The sequence below is a fragment of the Macadamia integrifolia genome, unplaced genomic scaffold (assembly GCF_013358625.1).
Source record: "Macadamia integrifolia cultivar HAES 741 unplaced genomic scaffold, SCU_Mint_v3 scaffold1688, whole genome shotgun sequence".
Lineage (NCBI taxonomy): Eukaryota > Viridiplantae > Streptophyta > Magnoliopsida > Proteales > Proteaceae > Macadamia > Macadamia integrifolia.
In genome coordinates this window covers 200,173-222,414 of record NW_024868311.1, presented here as the reverse complement: position 1 = coordinate 222,414, position 22,242 = coordinate 200,173, and the positions used below count along the sequence as shown (strand labels likewise).

Genomic DNA, 22,242 nt, shown 5'->3' with positions numbered 1-22,242 from the left:
AGTAATTTTTTTTTTTTTTGATAAAGATCCATAGAAACCTCATCTCTTGGAGTTTCTTGGAGAAACTTCAAAGTCAATATTCTACCCAAGCACGCCAACAAAGAAAATTCCAAGTTTTCTGTTACCAGGAAACACTCATATTGCGTATTGAGGACGTTTCATTAATATTTCTTCTCTGTAAAGCCATAAGGTGCAGCACAAGAGATTTTCAGAACTCTCTCTCTCTCTCCCTCTCTCTCTATATGTATATATATTTCTTTTCTCTATAAAGCCATAAGGTGCAGCACAAGAGATTTTCAGTTCTCTCTCTCTCCCCCAGAAGAAAGATGACTACTTCTTCCACTAATGTGCCCTCTGCCAAAGCCATATTATCCACGGCGGCCTCTGTGGCAGCTTCGGTAATGCTCGTCCGGACTATAGTGCAGGACTTCTTACCTCATGAGCTCCAAGATTATGTTTTCTCTGGCCTTCGGAAATTCTTCAACCAATTCTCCTCCCAACTCACTATTGTCATCGAAGAATTCGATGAGCTCACAAACAATCAAGTCTATGAAGCTGCAGAGATCTACTTAGGCAACAAAATCTCTCCCAACACCCAAACACTAAGAATTAGCAAATCCGAAAAGGAGAAGAACCTCAAGGTCGCAATGGGAAGAAATGAAGAGATAGTTGATACCTTTGATGGTATTCAATTCAAATGGAGATTGGTTTGTACCCAAATCGAATCCAAGGGTTATCATAACCCACGAGACCTTAATTCTTCCTTTCTATCAGAAATCAGGTCATTTGAGCTCAGTTTTCATAAGAAACACAAAGAGAAGGTGTTGCACTCTTACTTGCCTTACATATTGGAGCAATCCGAGTCCATGAAAGAAGAGAATAAGACAGTGAAGCTCTTTACTGTGAACGAAAATGGTTTATATAGGAACTTGGCAGATGCATGGAGTTCCATTAACTTGGATCACCCTGCAACTTTTGATACATTGGCGATGGATTTGGAGCTCAAGAAGATGATAATGGAAGATCTAGAGAGGTTTGTTCAGAGAAAAGAGTTCTATAGGAGAGTTGGAAAGGCTTGGAAACGTGGTTACCTCTTGTATGGTCCACCTGGAACAGGGAAGTCGAGCTTGATTGCTGCCATGGCCAATTATCTCAACTTTGATATCTATGATTTGGAGCTCACTGATCTTCATAGCAACTCGGCACTGAGGAGATTGTTGATAGCGACGGCAAATAGATCCATATTAGTTGTGGAAGATATTGATTGCACAGTGGATTTTCAAGATCGGCTAGCTGAGGCTAGAGCTGCACAACCTTATCAATTTGAACAGGGCAACCAGGTTTGTCTCTCTTCTATTTTTTTTTTTTTTTTGGTAAACATAATTCTATTCATGAAATCAAGGGAAGCTCATAGTTGACAAGTTAAGGAATTTCGTCAACCAATTAGGCTTTTTTAACGAAGAGTCTGTGAAAGAGTTGCACTCCTTAGGCACAAATTAGAAGCAAGAAGTTAATTAAAGAAATATTTAAAAAAAATGGCTCCAACACCCTTCCTTTTGGAACCTTTTTACATGCCCTAGACTTTATGCCATATGGGTAAAAGCCGAATTGTTATTTTGTCAATGATAGTTTTTATTCAAACACAAATTTTTCAAAGTTTCATAGTATTATAATTGGAGAAAAAAACCTAACTATTTACGTGTCTCTACACCCAGACATAGGTAAGTGCAAAAAAGCAGTGATCGCACAAGTAGACATCATTCTTTTGTCCATTATAATTATAGGAAAAAGTTTTTTTACATGTTTGGTGTTTAGTATCTTCAGTTGGGCATAAATGTTCATACAAAATGACCATAACATCCCTGCTCGATCCCCTCCCTCCTATTTGACAAATCAATGCATGGAATCGCCCATGCTTCAATCTCTTCCTCTATGGTAGTGTATGTATGGTAAGCATGAGAAGAAAAAAAAAAAAAGATAAAAGAATATAAAGAAAAGATAAAAAAACACAAACTTTTTTTTTGGGGGGATCTAGCTTGTTATGTTTTCCCTTTTTTATTTTTATTTTTTTTGCCCTCCAAGATTAGCCTAATGGGCCTTTTGAATTTATTTTGAAAAACAATAATATGATATATTGGAATCTTACTTTTGACTGAAAGTCAACACGCAATTCCTAAATTATTTGAAAGTCAACTTGTTCAACAGTAGCATAACTCTAAACGTGGATAGGCCCGCAAAGGCCTTATGTGTGTCTGCCAAATCCTTACAAACCCCTCCCAAGTCAACCTTAATTTATTAAATTCAGTTTTTACATATATATGTTTGGAGACTGATTTTTATTGTTTGCCTGGTCTCTCCGATAACCACAGGTAACCCTATCAGGGTTTTTAAATTTTATTGATGGCCTATGGTCAAGCTGTGGAGATGAGCGGATCATTGTGTTCACAACCAACCATAAGGATCGGTTAGATCATGCATTGCTTCGTCCTGGTCGCATGGACATGCACATTCACATGTCCTTTTGCACACCTAGTGGGTTCAAAATCCTTGTTTCTAATTATCTCCAGATTAATGATCACCCATTCTTCACAGAGATTGAAGAGCTAATAGAGAAAGTTGAGGTCACTCCTGCAATGGTTGCTGAGGAGCTCATGAAGAAAGGGAATCCTGAAGCTGCACTTAAAGGCCTCCTTGAATTCTTGCATTCTAAGGAAAAGGAAAGTGCGGAAACAATGACCACTGAAACCCAGAAAGGAGAAACTGACCAGAAAGAAAGGGAAGACTACTCCATATGAACTGATATGAAACTAGGAGAATTAATTAGCACACTAGATTATAATTAACTTTATCAAATATAAAATGTAACATTAAGGAAGAGAAATGGTTTAATAGCTTCTTCTAGCTATTCCGGTATTTTCAATTTATATATGTATTGGAAATATTAAATTGAGAAAGAGTTTACTTCTTAATTTTTGGTTAACACTGACTACAGTCTTCTAATGGGCTATAGATTTTGTTGTCGAGAGAGCTCTAGAAAGTGGAGATGTTTATTAAACTTAGAAACCATTATGTCATATATCTTAATATTGATCGACCATTATGTCATATATCTTAATATTGATCACGATCAATATCAGTTTTTTGGGAAAAAGAATGCTATCCAATCATGTGCCCCTACACCTAGACTCACTGTGTGGTGAAAAACCCACCTCGCCTCCCCATATATGGCTGATGCTTGTGTATGCATTTTCATTGGCCTATATGCTGGTGCAAGAACCATGCAACCCCTATCCTTCTAAAATTTAGGACTGAGCTCTTTGATTTATCACTCAATGGTTCTATCCATTCTAATAGCAGCCTCTTCCATCTTCATCACTTTCTAACGTTTAATCTCTCTGGTAATCACTTTTTTTTTAGGACGAATTCCATCACAAATATCACACCCCACAGATTTGGTTTCTCCTTATATTTCTTTCGGTCTTCAATCTATCTGATAACAACTTCATAGGAAGTATACCTCAAGGAAAGCAGTTTAGCATATTTTTAAACACTTTCCTATGATGGTAACACAGGATTATGTGGTTTTTCATTGTCAAGATCGAAAGTGTGGAATTATACATGGAGCATTTCCTCCAATTTTGACATAAACAAGAAGAATCAGCATGCTTACTTGATTGGAAGTTTATCATAGCCGGCTCTGGTTTAATAATTGGAGTGATCACATGACAGCAATGGTTTGAGGATCCAGGCTGAGAGTAAAAAGCAAACACCCCAAGAGAGGGAGGTGAATCAATGCTATGCATCGGAATAAAATTTGTGTATTTTCTCATAATAGAGTGTTTTTTCTTTTAAAAAAAATGGTTTCTATGGGGGATTGTGGTCCCTGTGCCAGACACAATTATTTTTTTGGGGGGTGGGGTGCAAATGACCAGCCCACCCATGAAAAAGGAAATGAAGCTTTTGTCGATGCTCTTTTGTGTGCTTCCATTGGCCCTTATGGACGCACAAGAGTTGCATTTCCCCATAGGCATAGTTCTAGGTGTTGAAAATTTAGATGGTTTTGACCCACCCGAGATTTCTAAATTTTGAAAATTTCAACCATAATTTAAGAATATTTTGGCCCAAATTTAATGAATTAGCTTAAAAAAAAAATGGTTTCAACTAGGTTTCGAAATTTTGGTTTTGACTAACATCGAAACTTGATCGAAATCTAAAGTTTTAAACCATACCCACAGGAAACACTTCCCCTTATTTTATATGCCCCTCTTGTATTTATGGTTACATGTTTGTTTATTAATGCATGGGTTCAAGTCAGAACTTGCTTCCCCCTCCCCCAACTAGTTTTCCCTTGTCTTTACACATGGAAAGCATGGTCCTTAGTATTAGCCTTGAAGTAAAATTAGGGACTGGAATCCTCTATGGCGCAACATGGTGTTCGGTGTACATCCAACATCTAGAAATGCCTTGGGCTACGTGCGATTGCCTTGGACTCCGTGTCAAAGCATTTCTGACCGTTGAATGCGTGCTGGACACCATGTTACGCCACTGAGGAGTTCAGTCCTAAAATTAGACCTCATGAAGGCATTAGAAGAAAAAAAATAATTTAAATAGCTATAGTTTTTTTTTTTGGCGGCATATATGGAATCAAAATCAAATCAAAATGTTGATCTAACGAGAATTTCATGAGTAGAAAAAAGAGACTGGGTTTACATCTAAAATTTAAAATGAAAGTCATCTTCCAAATTTTTGAATTACATAAGTTTTTTTTTTTCACCTTTAAACAATTTTAGTAAACTATTCTCTTCTAAAACTAATGAGCACTATCTCATATATATTTTTCCAATGCATTATTCCGTTTTCTTAATATGAATGGAAAATAATCTTGTACAGTTATTGAGACTCTTATTGGATCGATCCTCCAGAAAACTAATCACAAGAAGAGACCTGAACTACTGAGGCATCAACTTTATATTGTTCCCCTCAATGGATCCAATTGATCAATTATAAATTGAAGACTAATTTACTTTGCAAATTCTTTTTTGTCTTGAATTTAGTGAAACTTGAGAATTTTCTTTGACATATTAAAAAAATTATGTTATTTAAAATTCACTTAAAATAGTTAAGTGCAACGATGATCTATTGATGTCTCAATAAAAAAGAGTGATCAGATTTATTTTGAGGGAGCCAAAAGCGATAGGGGCAGGTCTAAAATGACTACGGACAAAGTGGTGAGAAAAGACATGCATATGGTGGGACTCAATTCTAATATGACCATGGATAGAGATTTGTGGAGGATAAGAACCACAAAACCGTGTAGAGGATGTCTCTGTGATGTATCTTTGTATAGTGCCTTGTCTTCTTTGTTTACCCCTTTTGTTTGTTGATGTTTTCTGCGATCCCACTTAATTGGGATAAGAATATGTTTATTGTTGTTATTGAAATCCGAAAGGAGATTTCCCCAAATTTTTCATCATGGTCAAGCCCACTATCTTTACAGGATGGGCTTTTGCTTAATGCACTAGTGGAATATGGCTTAATTCACAATTGGAATATGGGCCACGTCCATATAAATTTTTTTTGGATGAAATGGCCCATACCCATATACTTAAATCCCCTAAGAATCCAAACTAAGGCCTGGCTACCCACCTGATTACCGTTATTATCAATGTACAATGGGGAAGAATTTATGAGTAGTGGATGACAAAGCCACAAACTCAAGTACTCAACAGTGGCACTTGCTGAGGTGAAGAAGTCCTCCTTCCAAGGACACCATCACCTTCTCAGAATCGTGCTTCTCCTTACTCCCTTGTATATGCTAAGCATTCTCCCTTGTACTCTTCCCGGTTGCTTCAAAGTTGGTTGGGAAATAGGCATTCTCTATATTTATGTCCCCAAACCCTGTTGTGAAGTTGCCTTCCAACTTACCTGAGAGCAACCTTAATTAGAGCACTACTTGTGTGATGATAATAGAAGTGAAGGTGTGTATATATGTTTAATGTGTAAGTATATACCTCCAGCATTAATATTGCATGGTGAGTATTCATACTTTATACTGCTTGGTCTATAATATGGGGCCCATTTAAAATCTATGGTTCCATGCATGATAACAAATGATCAAAAAGTGAACATAAATAAAGTAATGGCCAACATGAATACAACCACCACACTTAAGCTTCTTTTTTAACTTTTAGGAAAGTCATTTTCCTGTGATTACCTTTGTATGCTCTACCATAAAACATTTGGAGCAACAAACATAAACTTTTACATAATTTTTTTTTCAAGGAGGCTAATTGTGTCATTGCACGTATATCCATAAAAAAAATACGCATAACAATGATACATTTTGATAATGAAAATGATATATAGATATGTCACTTTCAAATTATTTTGAGAAATCTTTTTATACACCTATCTTAAACTATCTTAAAGAACTTTCAGAATAAGACAAGAAAATTTAAGATGTATCAAATTCTAAATACAACTATAGTGGTGTCATTTAGACACTCCTCAAGAAAAAAGAAATATACTTAAATCATAAAGGACAATAATTTAACACACTTCTCGCCTTCAAATTCAAAAAAAAAAAAAAAAAGAAATGAAAAAAAAGGGCTTTTTTATTCATGGATGACAACACATGTTCGAAAACTAACATAAAAAACAAATGGCCAACTTGAATACAACAACCACATAAGCTTCTTTCCAGCTTTTGGAAAGTTATTTTCCTGTGGTTGCCTCTCTGCTCTATCATAAAACTTTTCCAACAACAAATATAAAGTTGAATCAATTATTGGATTTGGATTTGGATTTGGATTTGGTTTCTATTTTGTGGAAAACATGTTTTGAGAATGTGAATAGTTAGTTGCATTTGACAGTCTAATTTGTTGAGAAAGGGGTTGATGTTTCAGAGAACTTGTGAAACATGAGGTGATTAGATAACACGGTGACAATGGTAATCAAACAATGAAAATTCCACTATATAGTGAAGTAAACTACCACTTTTTTTTCCTCTGATAACTCCAAGGAGGTTGAACCTATGACCTTTTAAATGTGAGATGTTAGGTCTTAAAAGGCTGAGCTAACCCTTGGAGTTGATGTAATCAACTATTGGCATATAAATTAGCTCAATGCCCACTCTTTTTCCTTTTTTTTTTTTTTATGGGTTGGGGTGTGTGGGTTAAGACATGGGTCATGAGAATTGTTGTAGTATCAGGTTCTCTAACCGAACTCACCCTCAACAAAACTTGGTGATTCAATTGAACGAGCAATGTTTTTCTTTTTCATTTTTATACACAACAAATATACATAAATTATATAAAGAAAATGAAAATACAGAAAATATAGAATTCAGAAAAATCAAAACATTGTATATCCATGAATTTTGATTGTTATACTCGCCGATTTTTGGTTGAATTGAGAAAAAAGAGTCACCACGACTTTGGAAGACTTGGACCAAGTCTTCACTTTTTAACACTGGGTGAGTCTTCAAGACTTGGTTTTCCAGCAATGGTTACCACTCTAAGATAAATATAATCTGATTTTAAAACCTTGTTCTCTAAGATTTTGATGATCATTTTGGTGATCTCTTTACCCCCTTAAAGCATATAAAGTGTGGGGGGAATTGTGGAGATTGAGAAAAAATGATTATAAAACTATTACAAAACAAAATGTAAGATACTTCCATCAATCATGATTAGTGTTCTTCATGCTTTATACTACTGCTTGACCAATAAAGGCTCTATTTCAAGTCCATGCATGGAAATGTGTTGGAAAGTGAACACAAATAAATTATGGGCCGACTTGAAAGCAACTACCAATTAAAAGCATCTTTAATTCCAGCCTATGGAAGATCATTTTTGTTCGGTTTTTTTTTTTTTTAATTTTTTTTTTTTTTTTATCTATCATAAAATATTTAGATCAACAAACATAAGATGTACAAAATTAAAGTCGTTGAGTCAATTTTTGAACATTTTCAAGGAATTGTTGAATTTGGCTTTCAAAGTTAAAGTTTTGTAGAAAAATGAATTGGAGAATGTTAATGGGAAGTTAGGTGTGACAGTGTAATTTCATAGAAGAAAAGGGATCCATTGTTTCGAGGAATTTCTGGAATATGAGGTGACTCAGAGAGCCAATAACAGTCTTTCCAGAAAGTTATTTTCCTGTGGTTGCCTCTTTGCTCTATCATAAAACTTTTCCAACAACAAATATAAAGTTGAATCAATTATTGGATTTGGCTTACAATATTTTGTGGAAAAAGGGATTTGAGAATGTGAATAGGTAGTTGCATTTGACAGTCTAATTTGTTGAAAAGGGGTCAATATAATGGTTTAGAGAACTTGTGAAACATGAGGTGATTAGATAACACCGTGGCAGTGATACTCAAACAATGAAAATTCCACTATATATTGAAGTTAACTACCATTTTTTTCTTTCCCTGATAGATAGGTTCCAAGGAGGGGTTTTTTTTATTGAGGAAAAAAAAGAAAAAAAGAAAAACTTAATACAAGAACAAAAACCTCAAGCTCGATCTCCTTACCTCCACCTTTGGCATTGCCATCAGCAGAAGAAAAACAGTCACCACAACTCTGAAAGACTTAGACCGAGTCTTATCACTTTTTAACATTGGGTGAGTCTTCAAAACTTGATTTTCTATCAATGGTTCCCACTTTAACATAAATATGATTTTTAAAAACTTGTTCTCTAAGTTTTTGATCATCATTCTGGTGATCTCTTTGGAATGCATGGGATAGGTAGTAAGGAGTATAAGTTTAACATCCCCCACCCCCTCTTTAAAGCATGTATAGATTGGGAAAAATGATTATAAAACTACAACAAAACAGTATGTAAGATACTTCCATATCAATCATGATAAGTGTACCTCATACTTTATCCTGCTTGACCAATAAAGGTCTTATTTCAAGTCCATGTATGGAAATGTGTTGGAAAGTGAACTCAAATAAAATATTGGCCAACATGAAAGCAACCACCAATGAAAAGCATATTTAATTCCAGCCTATGAAAGATCATTTTCCTGCTGTTTACTTTGATCTATCATAAAATATTTAGATCAACAAACATAAGATGTATAAAATTAAAGTTGTTGAGTCAATTTTTGAACATTTTCAATGAATTGTTTGATTTGGCCTTCAAAGTTAAAGTTTTGTGGAAAAATGAATTGGAGAATGTTAATGGGAAGTTAGGTGTGACAGTGTAATCTCTCAAAGGGATCCATTGTTTCGACGAATTTTCGGAATACAAGGTGACTCAATAAATCAATGGTAGTCAAATAATAAAAATTCTACCGCTGTGAAAGTAATTAATCATTACAACACAACCTGTCGGCATAATTTTGCTAACAAATCTAATATTTCAAGTGTCACTATTATAAGAAAATAAGAAGATGAAAGTTTTTTCTTTTTTTTTTTTTTCATTAAATCACATGACGTATTGAAATAACAATTTCAACCATTAGATAGATAGTGGAAAATTCTGATATGCTAATTGTCAAATTTCAACCTGAAATTCGTCCATATACTATGGTGTGTTGGCATGCATCCTTATGTTTCTCTCTGCGCATGACTGTAGAACTCCAACCACCAGTGTGCACTCTCCCATAGGCATGCCTTTTGTTATTTGGTAGGATAATTTATGCGTGTCTTTGAGAGTGAATTTGCTTCCACCTTTACTTGCATTCTCTATATTTAAAGGTTATATCAACTCAAGCAAGGAGGAGGGGGGGAGAGGATGTTGGGTGTTAAGCTGTGGATTATGAACATTGTTGCAAATCGGAACTTTCGACTCAATTAGCCCTCAACACAACCTGGTGAGTTGAGAAATTAAGCCTAATCAAGATGTGTGAATATTAAATACAATACATAAATCATTAAAAATAAAAATATTAGGAAAAAGAAAGAAGAAGTCAAATCTATGAAATTTGGTTGTCCAGTCAATGGGAGAGTTACATAGATGGTTATAGACCATAACTATTGTCTAAGAAAAAAAAATGACAGGAGGGGAAATGCAATTGTGAAATCAGTAAAGACAAATCTTCAAGTAAAAGTGAGAGTTACCATCAAAGTCGTACGTGAATGCATACATTAATTTTTTCAAGATTCATTTTAGCCTTACTCCATTTAGATGTGTCATGCCGACATGCAACATAACTAGTGTTTCATGAAAAGTAATAGCTTAGGTTTGGCTTTTGGTTCGACTTTTTTCTCTTACCAAATGTGATCCTCTTAATTATTGAATCTTAGTCCCTTTATCACACTAAGCCAGATCAAAGAGTAAACGTTTCGTAGACGACTACAACAGTGGCATCTCATAATAATGCATTACTATAGTATGCATCTAAAATTATCTATCATGCCTTCAAGTACGGGGTCCACATATCCTATCGTCCGTCGATAAATAACAAGGCTCTTGTTTATCATTTTACAAACCAAGCAAAAAGCTTCTCAATCAAAATCACCCTTCGATCATCCTTTTGTTCCTTTCAAATCCAAGGCATAGAAGTATGTCGTGTTGGTACTTTTTCCTGTTAGAATTTATATTTATTTTATTATAATTAAGTTTCAAAATGAGATTTTTTTTATGGGTTTTATGACTTGTAATGGTGTGGGACCCTTAGGATCAAGGTAGTGGAAAATGGTCAATAACACCCTATGGGTGTCCTAAATTTCATTCATGCCCATTACCATGAGTGGAGAGGTGGGCAAAGAGAATTGATTGGGATTAATTTCATTTATGAAATTAATTATTAATTCATGCCATAGGTTATTGCCAAATGAAGGTAAATGGTCAATGTCATTATGTGAGTGCCCTAAAATCCATTCATGATCACTACCATGAGTGGGGAGGTGGGCTAAATGGTCAATAACATCCTATGAGAGCTCTAGATTTCATTCATGGCCATTACCATGAGTGAGGAGGTGGGCTAAGCAATTGATTGGGATTAATTCAATTTATTGAATTAATTCGCAATTCTTGTCTATATGACATTATTCTCCAATTAACTTGCCATTAGTTAGAGGTTATTCTTAGGGAATCCAAGAGGGTGCAAGGGTTGATTTTGGGTCTATATAAACCCAACCAAATACCTTGCAGAGACATACATTTCACACATTGACACTCCATCTATTTCTACTCTTTGCAACATACAAGTCTTTCTCTTTCTTCTATTTTCTCTAAGTCTTGTGTTAGGTTAGAGAGAGCTATTGTGCTGTAGCTTTTTGCTTCTAGAAGGGATAAGAAGAACTATCTCATTTTCTAGTGGAAAGTTGTTTTATCTTGGAAGTAGAGATACAGAACAACTATTGGCAGTAGAGGGCATCAATTACCTTAAAAGCAGCACTACAAGTGTGACTCAACCTCAATTTTGATTGAAATTTCTTCAGTTGCTGTGGTGGTGATTCAACATCTATTTGAAGTTTATCTCCATCTCATTTCAGCCAAGGATCAATACTACAACATCATAATAATTTCTACTGCAAAAGCTTTGTATTACAATTTGTTTTATTTTGTAAGAAATTGTAATACAATTACCCAACATTTTCTCATCGTCTTTTTGTCTCTGCTTCAAACATGTCTCATTTTTCCCCTTTTTCTTCTTCCCAATTATGTCTTCATGATGAGAGGTATGCTATAGAAATGCAACCCGAAAACGATGCAGAAGATAATGAAAAAACAAGAACAATCAATGCACACAGATTTATAAGGTTTGGCAAGATTGCCTACGTTTCCGATGAGATGAGATCTTGCTTCACTATCAATGGAGAATAAGGTTATAACGCTCGTCTCTCACACTTCTCAGTATTGCTTGCATTACAGCCACAAGTACTCTCTAAGTTAAACTGTGACGAAAGTACTTTTTAATTTTTAATTTTTATTTATTTTTTTACATCCTATAGAATTACCCAAGGGAATTTTACTCACACACACAAGAGGTGGGGGGAATGTATGTGACAAGAGTTGATCCTTAGACCACAAACCTGACACCTGCTCTACTAGTAGAAGATGCAACCAATGCACTATGCACTAGATTCACAACCCAATGGAAGTCATAGAATTGAAATTCCACCATTATGCGGAAGCAACTAATCATTATGGCATAACCCATGGGACATTTTTGGCTAAAAAGTCTAATATTTAAAGTGCCACTATTAAGAAGAAAAAAATATCATTTTTTTTTTTCCTTCTCTTTTTCCATTGTAGGTGGGTGAAGATAATCCTGTCATAAAATGTCATAATGGCTGGCCTTCCTCTTGTATTTGAATGTCAGAAATATCAAGCCCATAATTGAACAGACTCTTTCTTAATCATAAGTGAAGGAAAACTCCATCTAAAAAACAAGAAGGATCCAATTGAATGCCATTAAAAAAAAAATACATACTAAAATTAAATGTTGTACATATCAATGCTAGGGTTGTTTATCCATTTTGGTTATTTTTAAGTTCTCAAGAACTATTTCTGTTTTTGAAAAAATTAAATGGATATCATATGGGTGTGAAACCGTTCCCCAATGCTATCCATAATCCTTGTGTGACGTGATTTTGATTTAATGCTTTTCTCAGCCACCACACATAAATGAAGAAAGTGGAAGGAGTTAAAAAAACCATAATCCTAACCAAAGTATTAAGAAATTGTCACTTACGTCCCTAAGTTTAATTACATTCACTCTATTGTCTTAATTACCTTTCCATTCCACACACAATAATCCAATTCTTACAGTGTCATGAAAATAAAAGTGAAAGGAACTCTGCCCATTCGCTCTTCCCATATTTAGACACAGATGGGCAACTGGCATGGGGGTATATGGATCTTTTCATATCCAATTGTGTCTATGCATAAGGAACTCTAGATGGACAGGGTTCTTTCTCTCATAACCAACATGTAAGATACTTCCATCAATGCATGATAAGTGTTCTTCATTGTTTATACTACTTGGCATATAATAAAGATCAATTTTCAAGTTCATAATTTTTTTATTTTTTATTAAAAAAATTTTTTTTTTTGAGTACAAGCCCGTACATTATAATGAGTTTTCGGAAGTGAACCCGTAGAAAATATTGGACAAGATGAAAGCAACCACCCGTTAAAGATTCTTTCCTGCCTTGGAAGATCATTTGCATGAACGTTTCTATATTCTATCATAAAATATTTAGATCAACGAACATAAGATATACATAAAGTTGATTTAATTGTTGAACATTTTTCAATGGGCTGTTGGATTTGGCATGACTTGGTTAATAAATCATTAAAATATATACAAATGGTCGAGTTAAACGTGCCAGAATGAGTTGAGTTAGTAAATGGATCAGGCCTATCGGGCACCCGTTTGACCTACCACTTGCACCATATATTGTCTATTTATAAACAGGTCGAACTAAGACTCAACACGTTTAGGGTCTTTAAATGATCCAAATCAGTGCTGGCTTAGGATTGATACTCTAGGCGCGTGTGTTTAGAAGTGGCTGAGAAGTGATTGAAAATCATATATTAAAAAAAAAAAAAAAAAAAAGAAAGAAAGAGGTGATGATGCCATGGTGGTACAGGTACAGTGGATCATAGTTTTTAATCATCGATTCCCATGTACTTTTATATTTTGGTTTGATTTTTGAAAGCGTGGTGTGTATGTGGAGGGTTTTAAAACTTGGATCGGGATCCAAACCACTTTTTATTTTTTAACAATCTAGATTGGTATTAGACGAGATCAATCTAGAACTATGGACGTGTACTGATCAGTCACATGTCAAAAATATAAATTTTTTTTTTTTTTTTAAAACATAAAATATAAAGAGTTAATTTAAAAAAATTCTACACAATATTGTTTCTAATGATGCTAATAGTGTCATTTCACATGTATCCATAAAATATATACATAACAATGATACATTTTGGTAATGACGGTAATATATATATATATATATATATATAGATATGTTATTTTCAAATTATTTTGAGAAACCTTTTTACACTGATATCTTAAAAAACTTTCAAACTAAGACAAGAAAATTTAAGATGTGTTAATTTCTAAATACAAATATAGTGGTGTCATTTAGACGCTGAAAAAAAAAATTAGTTAAATAGTTAAATCATAGAGAATAATAATTAAGTTCACTTCTCGCATTCACACCAAAAAAAAAAAAAAAATCTCCCTCAAGACACCACTCCCAAAAGAAACAATCACTGTTTGACACATTTATTAGGTTGCAATTGGGAATATTGCAATTAGAATGGGTGGGGGGGATACAATTGATATATTACATGTATACAACATCCCCAATTGGAAAAATCTGTTGCCAAAAAAAGAAAAAGAAAAATGTGCATGTTTAACATGTACCATATGGCTGACATGAATAAAACAACCACATGATCTTCTTTCCCAGCTTTTGGAAATTTATTTTCCTGTGGCTGCCCCTCTGCTCTACAATAAAACTTTTCCAAACAACAAATATAAAGTTGAATCAATTATTGAATTTGGCTTTCAATATTTTGTGGAAGAAGTGTTTTGAAAAAACATTAGACCTTGGTAGAGAGGGATCATCGAGCACTTGCAGAGGCTTACTAAAAGATAGCTTCTTCCTTCTTTTTCGAATAGAAGATTGCTGAGCACTTGTAGAGGCTTAGCAGAAGAAGGCGTGAAAGGAGACTGAAAACCTTGAAAGGTTCTTCACCAAGAAGTTTTTCTTCAAACAGCAGGAACAAAGAGGCAGAGAAAGTTTAGGGGCAATTCCCAAGTAGAGAGAGAGAGAGAGAGTGTGTGTGTATGTGTGTTCTTTTATTTTATTCTGTACCCACTCGTGGGTTGCTTAGATGGTTAGGGTAAACTGAGGATTGTGTGGATTAAGCGCACGGTCTCAGGTTCGATTCTCCATCTGTGCATTTGCGATTTAAGTGGAGATCATGGTGATGCGTTGCTGTACTAGTCTCCTCGAGGATTAGTCGAGGTGTATGTAAGCTGGCCCGGACACCTTAGTTAACAGAGAGAGAGAGAGAGAGAGAGAGAGAGAGAGAGAGAGAGAGTTGTAGGATGACATGTCAAGCGTCGAGGCATTTGTATTAAGTATTTTGAGGTTGGATACATATTGTATTTTTAATTCATTAAATAAAAGACAAGATTCAACTTGTTTAATCTGATGATCAATATTCACTAGCATACCTTTTCCCAGGTAAAGGTGTCAATCGGCCCAGTTTGGTTTCGATTTATTTTGGTTTTTCAATACTGAGTTAATATCGGTTTAGTTCGGATTATTATTGGACTTGAACCATCATGAAATCTTACATTCATAATTTATAGTAACAAGATTTGATGAAAAAAAAAAAACTTTAAATTTATGACTAAATCATGGTTTATCATTGTAAAGGAAAGATAATTAATATTGAAACCAATGGATTACAAATTACTAAGAAGATAACTAATATTAAAATTACAAAAGGAATCCTATTATTTAATCATTCATTTAACTATCCATCTAGTTTGTATAGTGAACAAGGAAATCAATTGAACCATTATTACAATTTACAAATCAATTTCTCAATTCATAGCCATATTCAATGATCTCTAACAATTCCCCTTACAATTAAGAATTTTCTCACTAATATTGTAAAAAATGGATAGTCAATTCGTCAATTTATAATCTCACAATCATTTTTTTTTATTGGTTTCATTTGGTTTGGTTATTGGGCGATTTGGTTTGGATCGATTTTCAACCGATCCCAATATACCTCAGTTCAAAACCAATTCATTAAGGATTGGTTTGATTCGATTTGGATTTGATCGGTCAATTTCAATCGATTTTATCTGTTTCGACTAAGTTTTGACACTCCTATTCCCAGGGCAACATGATATCATGCTCATCCTTTTGCCCTTTATTAGCACACTTGCCTAGGCCTCAACCTTTCCATTTCTCACTATTATTTAAATCTTCTTTTCTGTGCAAGGGAGCTTCTAAGTGCCATATAAGTGACTCACATAGAAGTCAAGGTAAAGAGTCGAAGAAGGGTTAGAATGGCCCCAAGAGGGCTCAACGTTTTTGAAACGTAGGAAAGATACATAGGTCTAAATAATGAAAATCAAAGTCGTTATGCAATAACTATCGTTGGGCTTTTCCATTGAAAATGGATCTCATGAATAGAATGGTCTATGGTTTGGAAGAAGAAAAAGAAAAAAAAAGCAGAGTCCTCAATCCTCATAGCATCTACGTACCCAACATCCCAAGAAAGGAAAAAAGATTGATATTTTTCTCTTTAATCTCATAAATTCAGATATAAATCCAAGTTATAAGAATCTTAACAAACGAAGAAGTGGAAGAAAAAGCTGGAGACTTTAAATAAACCAAAGTAATAATATCCACCCATGATCCTAAGTTTAACCATAACCACTCTTTGCCTCATCTTTTCCATTCCTTATAATAATCCAAATATTCAACTCTGTAATGAAAATGAAAGTTTGAGTTGAAATCAAAATCACCCATCATGTTGTCAACATCATAGGGCATTAATTTCTTCTTAACTTTAATTTAACCCATACGACCCGTCATTTTATCAACATCATAGGGTATCAATTTCTCCTTAGCTTTAATTTAACCCATAAGACCCGCCATTTTATCAACATTATATGGCTTTTCAATGGAAAATGGAGTATAAGTTTTTTTTTTTAATTTTTTTTTTTATTTTGATAGGTAGAATAGACTATGAATAGAACAATGTGATTTAAAAAAAAAAAAAAAATACACACATCATTTGTTGAATTTTAATTTCTTCAAGATTCCCCTTAGTATTAGTCCATATGACCTCACCATCATTGGGCCTCCCCATGAATATGGACCATGAATAGTCACCATCGACGAACTTGTACAAGTATACTCCTTTAACAAAGTGACCCTTCCTTATTAACTCCCCCAGGTGCCACAAGAATTCATTCTCAAATTCCATGACTTCTTAAAGCATTACAAGCACAAGAAATCCTAAGTTGAAATTAGATATTCAGATTTAACACATAAAAGGAAATTTGCATAATAGTTATAAATAAAAATAAGACATAAATAACTTTTGTAGTTTAATATTGTAATTTGGAGAGAGAAACTGGGTCTTAAAATCTTTTAAATCCAAATGATAAGAAGATAAACTCAGTGCATGAGACTCCTTTCATTGTAGGGTCTAGGGAGGATCATAATGTATGCAGGCTTAGTCCCACTATACGGAGAGAGACTATTTCCAACTTAACTCCTAATATTTAGGCCTCCTATTTTTTTCCTTTTATAAATAAGCCTACAAAATTATGTAAGCCAAACCAAGCCCAAGTAATTTATTAGGGAAAATAACACGCGTAATTGATGATATAAATGCTCAATGTCGATTCCAATTCAATTCCGACTAGAATAGACTTAAATCGGTCTAAAAAAGCCCTAGAATCAGCATATTCCAATGATTCTGGTATTTTATCAACAATTCGGCCATATCTCTGAGATACTTCAAACATACTTTTCTTAAAAGATGGATACCTCAGAGGCTCAGATGTAATTTCTCAAGAGAAAAAAATTCAGATTAAAGTACCTAAACCACCAACAATAATTTTGATTTCATGTTTCGTCGCAGTTTCTTAGCCCATCACTCAAGGATCCATTAACCAACATACCCAATAAACTACCAAGTCTTCACATCCTTAATGAAAGTCAAAGTCACCCCTGAGCGGATAGATGCATGAATTTCTTTAAGATTATTCTTAGCTTTAATTTAGTCCATAGGACCCATCGTGTAATTGCCATCGTTGGGCCTCTCCATAGAAAATGGAGCATGAATAATTATCATCGTCGGCTCCATGGAAAATAGATAAAAAATAGAACAATAAGTGACAGAAAAAAATGCATATATATGAATTGATTGCATTAATTTCTTCAACATTATCCTTAACCTTAGTCCACATGACATCACCCTAGTCCACATGACATCACCTTCGTTGGGCCACTCCATGGAAAATATATTGTGAATAGAACAATTTTTTATTTGAATAATTCAAATCATTATGCAATTGCCACTTATGTTCCTTAGTCAAAGTCACAAGAGTGACTTTTTAGCCTTAATACTACCAGTCATGTAATCTGCATAATTGGAACCCTTTATGGAAAATAGACCATAAATATAATAGTGTGATTTATCAAATATGCACATGCATAGAAGCTCAACGGGCACAATACAGATAAGCTTTGGTCAAGTCTCCTGTTTGATGCCTTTTAAGGGACTTTAAAAATTCTTATTTAAAAAAAAAAAAAAAAAGGGTCTTAAAATTAAAGTCCTATAGGGTCCTCTTATCCTTTCTCAATATCTCGTGTCTATAAATACGAAGGCTCTCATCAATCATTACACAAACCAGCGTCTAAGTTGTACGCTTGTACCTCAAAATCATCCCTCCTTTAGTTATTTTGAAGGTATAGAAATATGTCATGGTGGTGTTTCCTCATCGTCTTCTTGTTTTCGTTTCAAACTTGTTTCCTTTCTTCTCCTTCTGCCCAATTATGTCTTCACGATGAGAAGTTTGCTCTGCTACAATTTAAGCAAAAGCACTATGCTGTCAATTCATATTCAGATTACTACCATCCTCTCGAGTCCTGGAATAAGCCCAATACTGATTGCTGCTACTGGGAAGGCATCACTTGCAATGGCACCACTGGTCATGTAGTTGGCCTTGACCTCCCTGATTCATCACTCAATGGTTCTATCCACTCCAATAGCACCCTCTTTCATCTTCGTCACCTTCGAATGCTTAACCTCTTTTGGAATCAATTCGACTACTTTGCTCCATCCGGGTTTGATAAACTCTCCAGGTTAACACATCTCAACTTTTCTGGTAACTCTTTTTCTGGACAAATTCCATCACAGATAGCACAACTCACAGATTTGGTTTCTCTTGATCTTTCTTCGAACAATTTTGGGGGCCAAATCCCATCTGAAATCTCACAACTGACCAAGTTGGTTTTCCTTGACCTCTCTGACAACAATTATAATAGTATTTCCCAACTTGAAATCCCTAATTTGAGAGCATTTGTTCAAAACCTATCTAGGTTGAGAGAATTGCGTCTTGATGGGGTGGACTTGTCAGATAAAAAAAATAGAGATTGGTGTCGTCACTTGTCATCCGCACTCCCTAATCTTCATGTGCTATCGATGAGGAATTGTTCACTTACAGACCCCTTGGATGCATCCATCTCAAACCTTCGTTTCCTTTCGGAGCTCTACCTTAGTGAGAACCAAGATATCTCTTCCACAGTACCCAGTTCTTTGGTGAACCTCACTTCTTTGACTGTCCTTAGTCTCTACCAATGTGGATTCCATGGAGATTTTCCGAGCAATGTTTTCCTTCAACCTAACCTGATACAGATTGACTTATCTGGTAATCCTCTCCTCTCAGTTCAGTTGCCTGAATTTCCCCAAGTCAACAACAGTTCTCTTCAATATCTGGATGCTAGCAGCACGAAATTCCAACGGAAGTTTCTAAGTTCAATTGGAAATCTCAAGTTTTTGAAGGAATTATATCTCTGGGGTTGCAACTTGTCTGGACCAATCCCACCTTCTCTTGCAAACCTTACAAACCTTGCAAGTTTAGATCTCATGTCGAATAATCTCAGTGGTCAAATTCCTTCCTTTTTCAGGGGTAGCTTTTCCAATCTTGAGTATTTATTGTTGGGGGAAAATTTACTCCAAGGGCCAATCTATTCTTATTTGTTTTCACACTCACTCCCATCATTGAGTTTGCTGGACTTGTCTGAAAATCAATTCAGTGGGGTCATAATAAATGAGGAGCCTAATCACAACATTTCTTCTTTTTATAGTCCACATGTACTTTCCAAAAGTAAAGCAACACCTCTGTTAGTGGACCTTTCATTCAATGACTTTGGCCACATGGTAGAAGATACAAATCATTCCTACGATGGCCGCCACAACTTTGTCAACACTAGTCGAATTCAGGGATTGGTGATGATATCTTGCAATATTAGTCAAATCCCAGAATTCTTTAGGAACCGAAAGGAATTGGATTGGCTATACCTTTCTTCCCATAGAATTAGCAAATTCCCAGACTTCCTTAGGGACCTAAAGTCATTGCGTCATCTAAGTTTCTCTAGTAATAGAATTGATGGTGCAATACCCAAATGGATATGGCAATTTCAGAATTTGTCATATCTAGACCTTTCTAATAACTCCTTGACAGGTCTGGAATTGCCATTACCACCTAATAGTCACTCCTTCAACATTGAGCATCTTGATCTTGACTCAAATAAGATACAAGACTGTCTTCCAACAGCTCCATGCTCTTCACAGACATTCAATCAATCTAACAGTGATCAGTTTGTGTCTCCAATCTTAGGGAATCTCACATCCCTTCTCTCTAAAGCGACTTTCTACTTTTCAATTTCAAATAACAAATTAACTGGAAAAATCCCTTTGTCAATCTGCAATGCAAGGAATCTAGATATTTTGGATTTATCCAATAACCAGTTGAGTGGCACCATTCCAACATGCCTTGCCAGTAGCACCAATTTGGAGGTACTAAATTTGGAGAGCAACAAATTACATGGACCGATTCCTCCTACTTTCAAAAATGGATGCATTCTACATACACTCAAGCTCAACAATAATACACTTCAAGGAAAAGTTCCAAGATCACTGGGCAACTGCAAGGAGCTGAAGGTGTTAGATATTGGGTACAACCAGTTGAATGGTAGCTTCCCATATTGGTTTGAAAATCTCTCTGAATTGCATGTTCTTGTCATGAGATCTAACAACTTTGGTGGTTCCATTGGACAACTTTCCCATGTTGATTCTCCCTTCCCAAGTCTACATGTCGTTGATCTCTCTTTCAATGCTTTTACGGGAGACTTACCGTGGCAATATATTCTTCATTGGAAGGCAATGATGACTGTTGAGAATAATTCAGATTTGAATTACCTCTACTTTCAAGCAAAGTCTAATCCCAGTAGTTACTATCTAGACACAGTTGCTATTGCGTACAAGGGACTATACTTGGAAATGCCAGGAATTTTAACCACCCTCATCACCATAGATCTATCCAACAACTACTTCAAAGGAGAGATTCCAGATACTTTGGGCAATTTAAAAGCACTTAAGGTCCTCAACTTGTCAGGAAATAGCCTCACAGGTCAAATTCCATTTTCCTTGGGGAATCTAAGCGAACTCGAGTCGTTAGATCTTTCAAGAAACAAACTTTCAGGAAAAATCCCAAGGCAATTGACAAGTTTGACCTTCCTTTCAGTCTTGAATGTATCATATAATAATCTCGTAGGAGGTATACCACAAGGGAGCCAATTTGACACATTTTCAAATGCTTCCTATGAGGGAAATGCAGGTCTATGTGGGTTGCCTTTGTCAAGGAAGTGTGGAATAACTGAGAAAGCATTACCTCCAGCATCAACGTCCCAACAAAATGATGATTCAACAAGTCTACTTGATTGGAAATTTGTCGTAGCTGGGTATTGCTCTGGTTTAATAATTGGACTGGTTGCAGGACAACAATTGTTTTGGAGAAACAACCGATACTTTGGATTTATTTTCAGAATCAAAGGATCCAAGCAGAAGAAAGGATTAAAGAAGAAACACCACAACAGAAGGAAATGAATCAACGTTAAGCATTAGAATAAATGAGATTTTAGTATTGTGCCATAATATATAAAGTGTATCCTCTTTTATTTTTAGTTAAGTTTCTTTCTATTTAGTGAGTTTGGGTTCTCTCTGTTGATTGCAATGCCGAAGGTGAGGATCCCCTTTCTCTTTGCATTTTGTATTCGTTTGGGCATAGTTAATTTTGTATCTCTTCTTCTATTTCTTTCTTATGATATTCTATTCAAAAAAAAAAAAATTTGTTACATGTTTGTATTTTCATGTTCGGTTTTAGGCCATAATAGCTTCCTATCTCCCCAAGCTAGTAGTATCCTCTTCTTTTATTACTAGTCTCGTACACGCAGAATTAAAGTGCTCGCACTACTTAACATAAATTTTTGGAAGTGAAACTAGACCTAATGAGAAACAGAAAGAGGCAATTTTTAATTAGTTATAATCTATGTGGTGGTAATATATGGATTCAAAAATCAAAATATTGATCTAAAGAGAAAGAAAAAGAGAAAAAAAAGTAGTAAAAATAGAAAGCTGCCATTCTAACCGTTAGCTTGGGCTATTTATTTATATGAAAATTCTTGCAAATATGATCACCCAAATGAAATAGTCAAATCTAAT

General features: G+C 34.9%; 2 protein-coding genes across 2 annotated transcripts; both read left to right on the top strand.

Annotated features, from left to right (window-relative positions):
* The first annotated feature begins 326 nt into the window (after positions 1-326).
* On the top strand, positions 327-2,903 carry LOC122064593 (AAA-ATPase At3g50940-like). The gene is made up of 2 exons (XM_042628320.1): positions 327-1,340; positions 2,370-2,903. The coding sequence occupies exons 1-2, from the start codon at positions 327-329 to the stop codon at positions 2,793-2,795; spliced, it is 1,440 nt and encodes a 479-aa protein (XP_042484254.1). The 3' UTR covers positions 2,796-2,903.
* Positions 2,904-18,379: 15,476 nt separating this feature from the next.
* LOC122064577 (receptor like protein 22-like) lies at positions 18,380-21,840 on the top strand. The gene has a single exon (XM_042628302.1). It carries the CDS (start codon positions 18,436-18,438, stop codon positions 21,625-21,627), a length of 3,192 nt encoding a protein of 1,063 aa, XP_042484236.1. The 5' UTR covers positions 18,380-18,435; the 3' UTR covers positions 21,628-21,840.
* The last annotated feature ends 402 nt before the right edge of the window (positions 21,841-22,242 follow it).

Coding starts and splice junctions, on each gene's coding strand:
- LOC122064593 (XM_042628320.1), top strand. CDS start 327: ATGACTACTTCTTCCACTAATGTGCCCTCTGCCAAAGCCATATTATCC. Junction 1,341..2,369: donor AATTTGAACAGGGCAACCAG/GTTTGTCTCTCT, acceptor CGATAACCACAG/GTAACCCTATCAGGGTTTTT.
- LOC122064577 (XM_042628302.1), top strand. CDS start 18,436: ATGTCATGGTGGTGTTTCCTCATCGTCTTCTTGTTTTCGTTTCAAACT.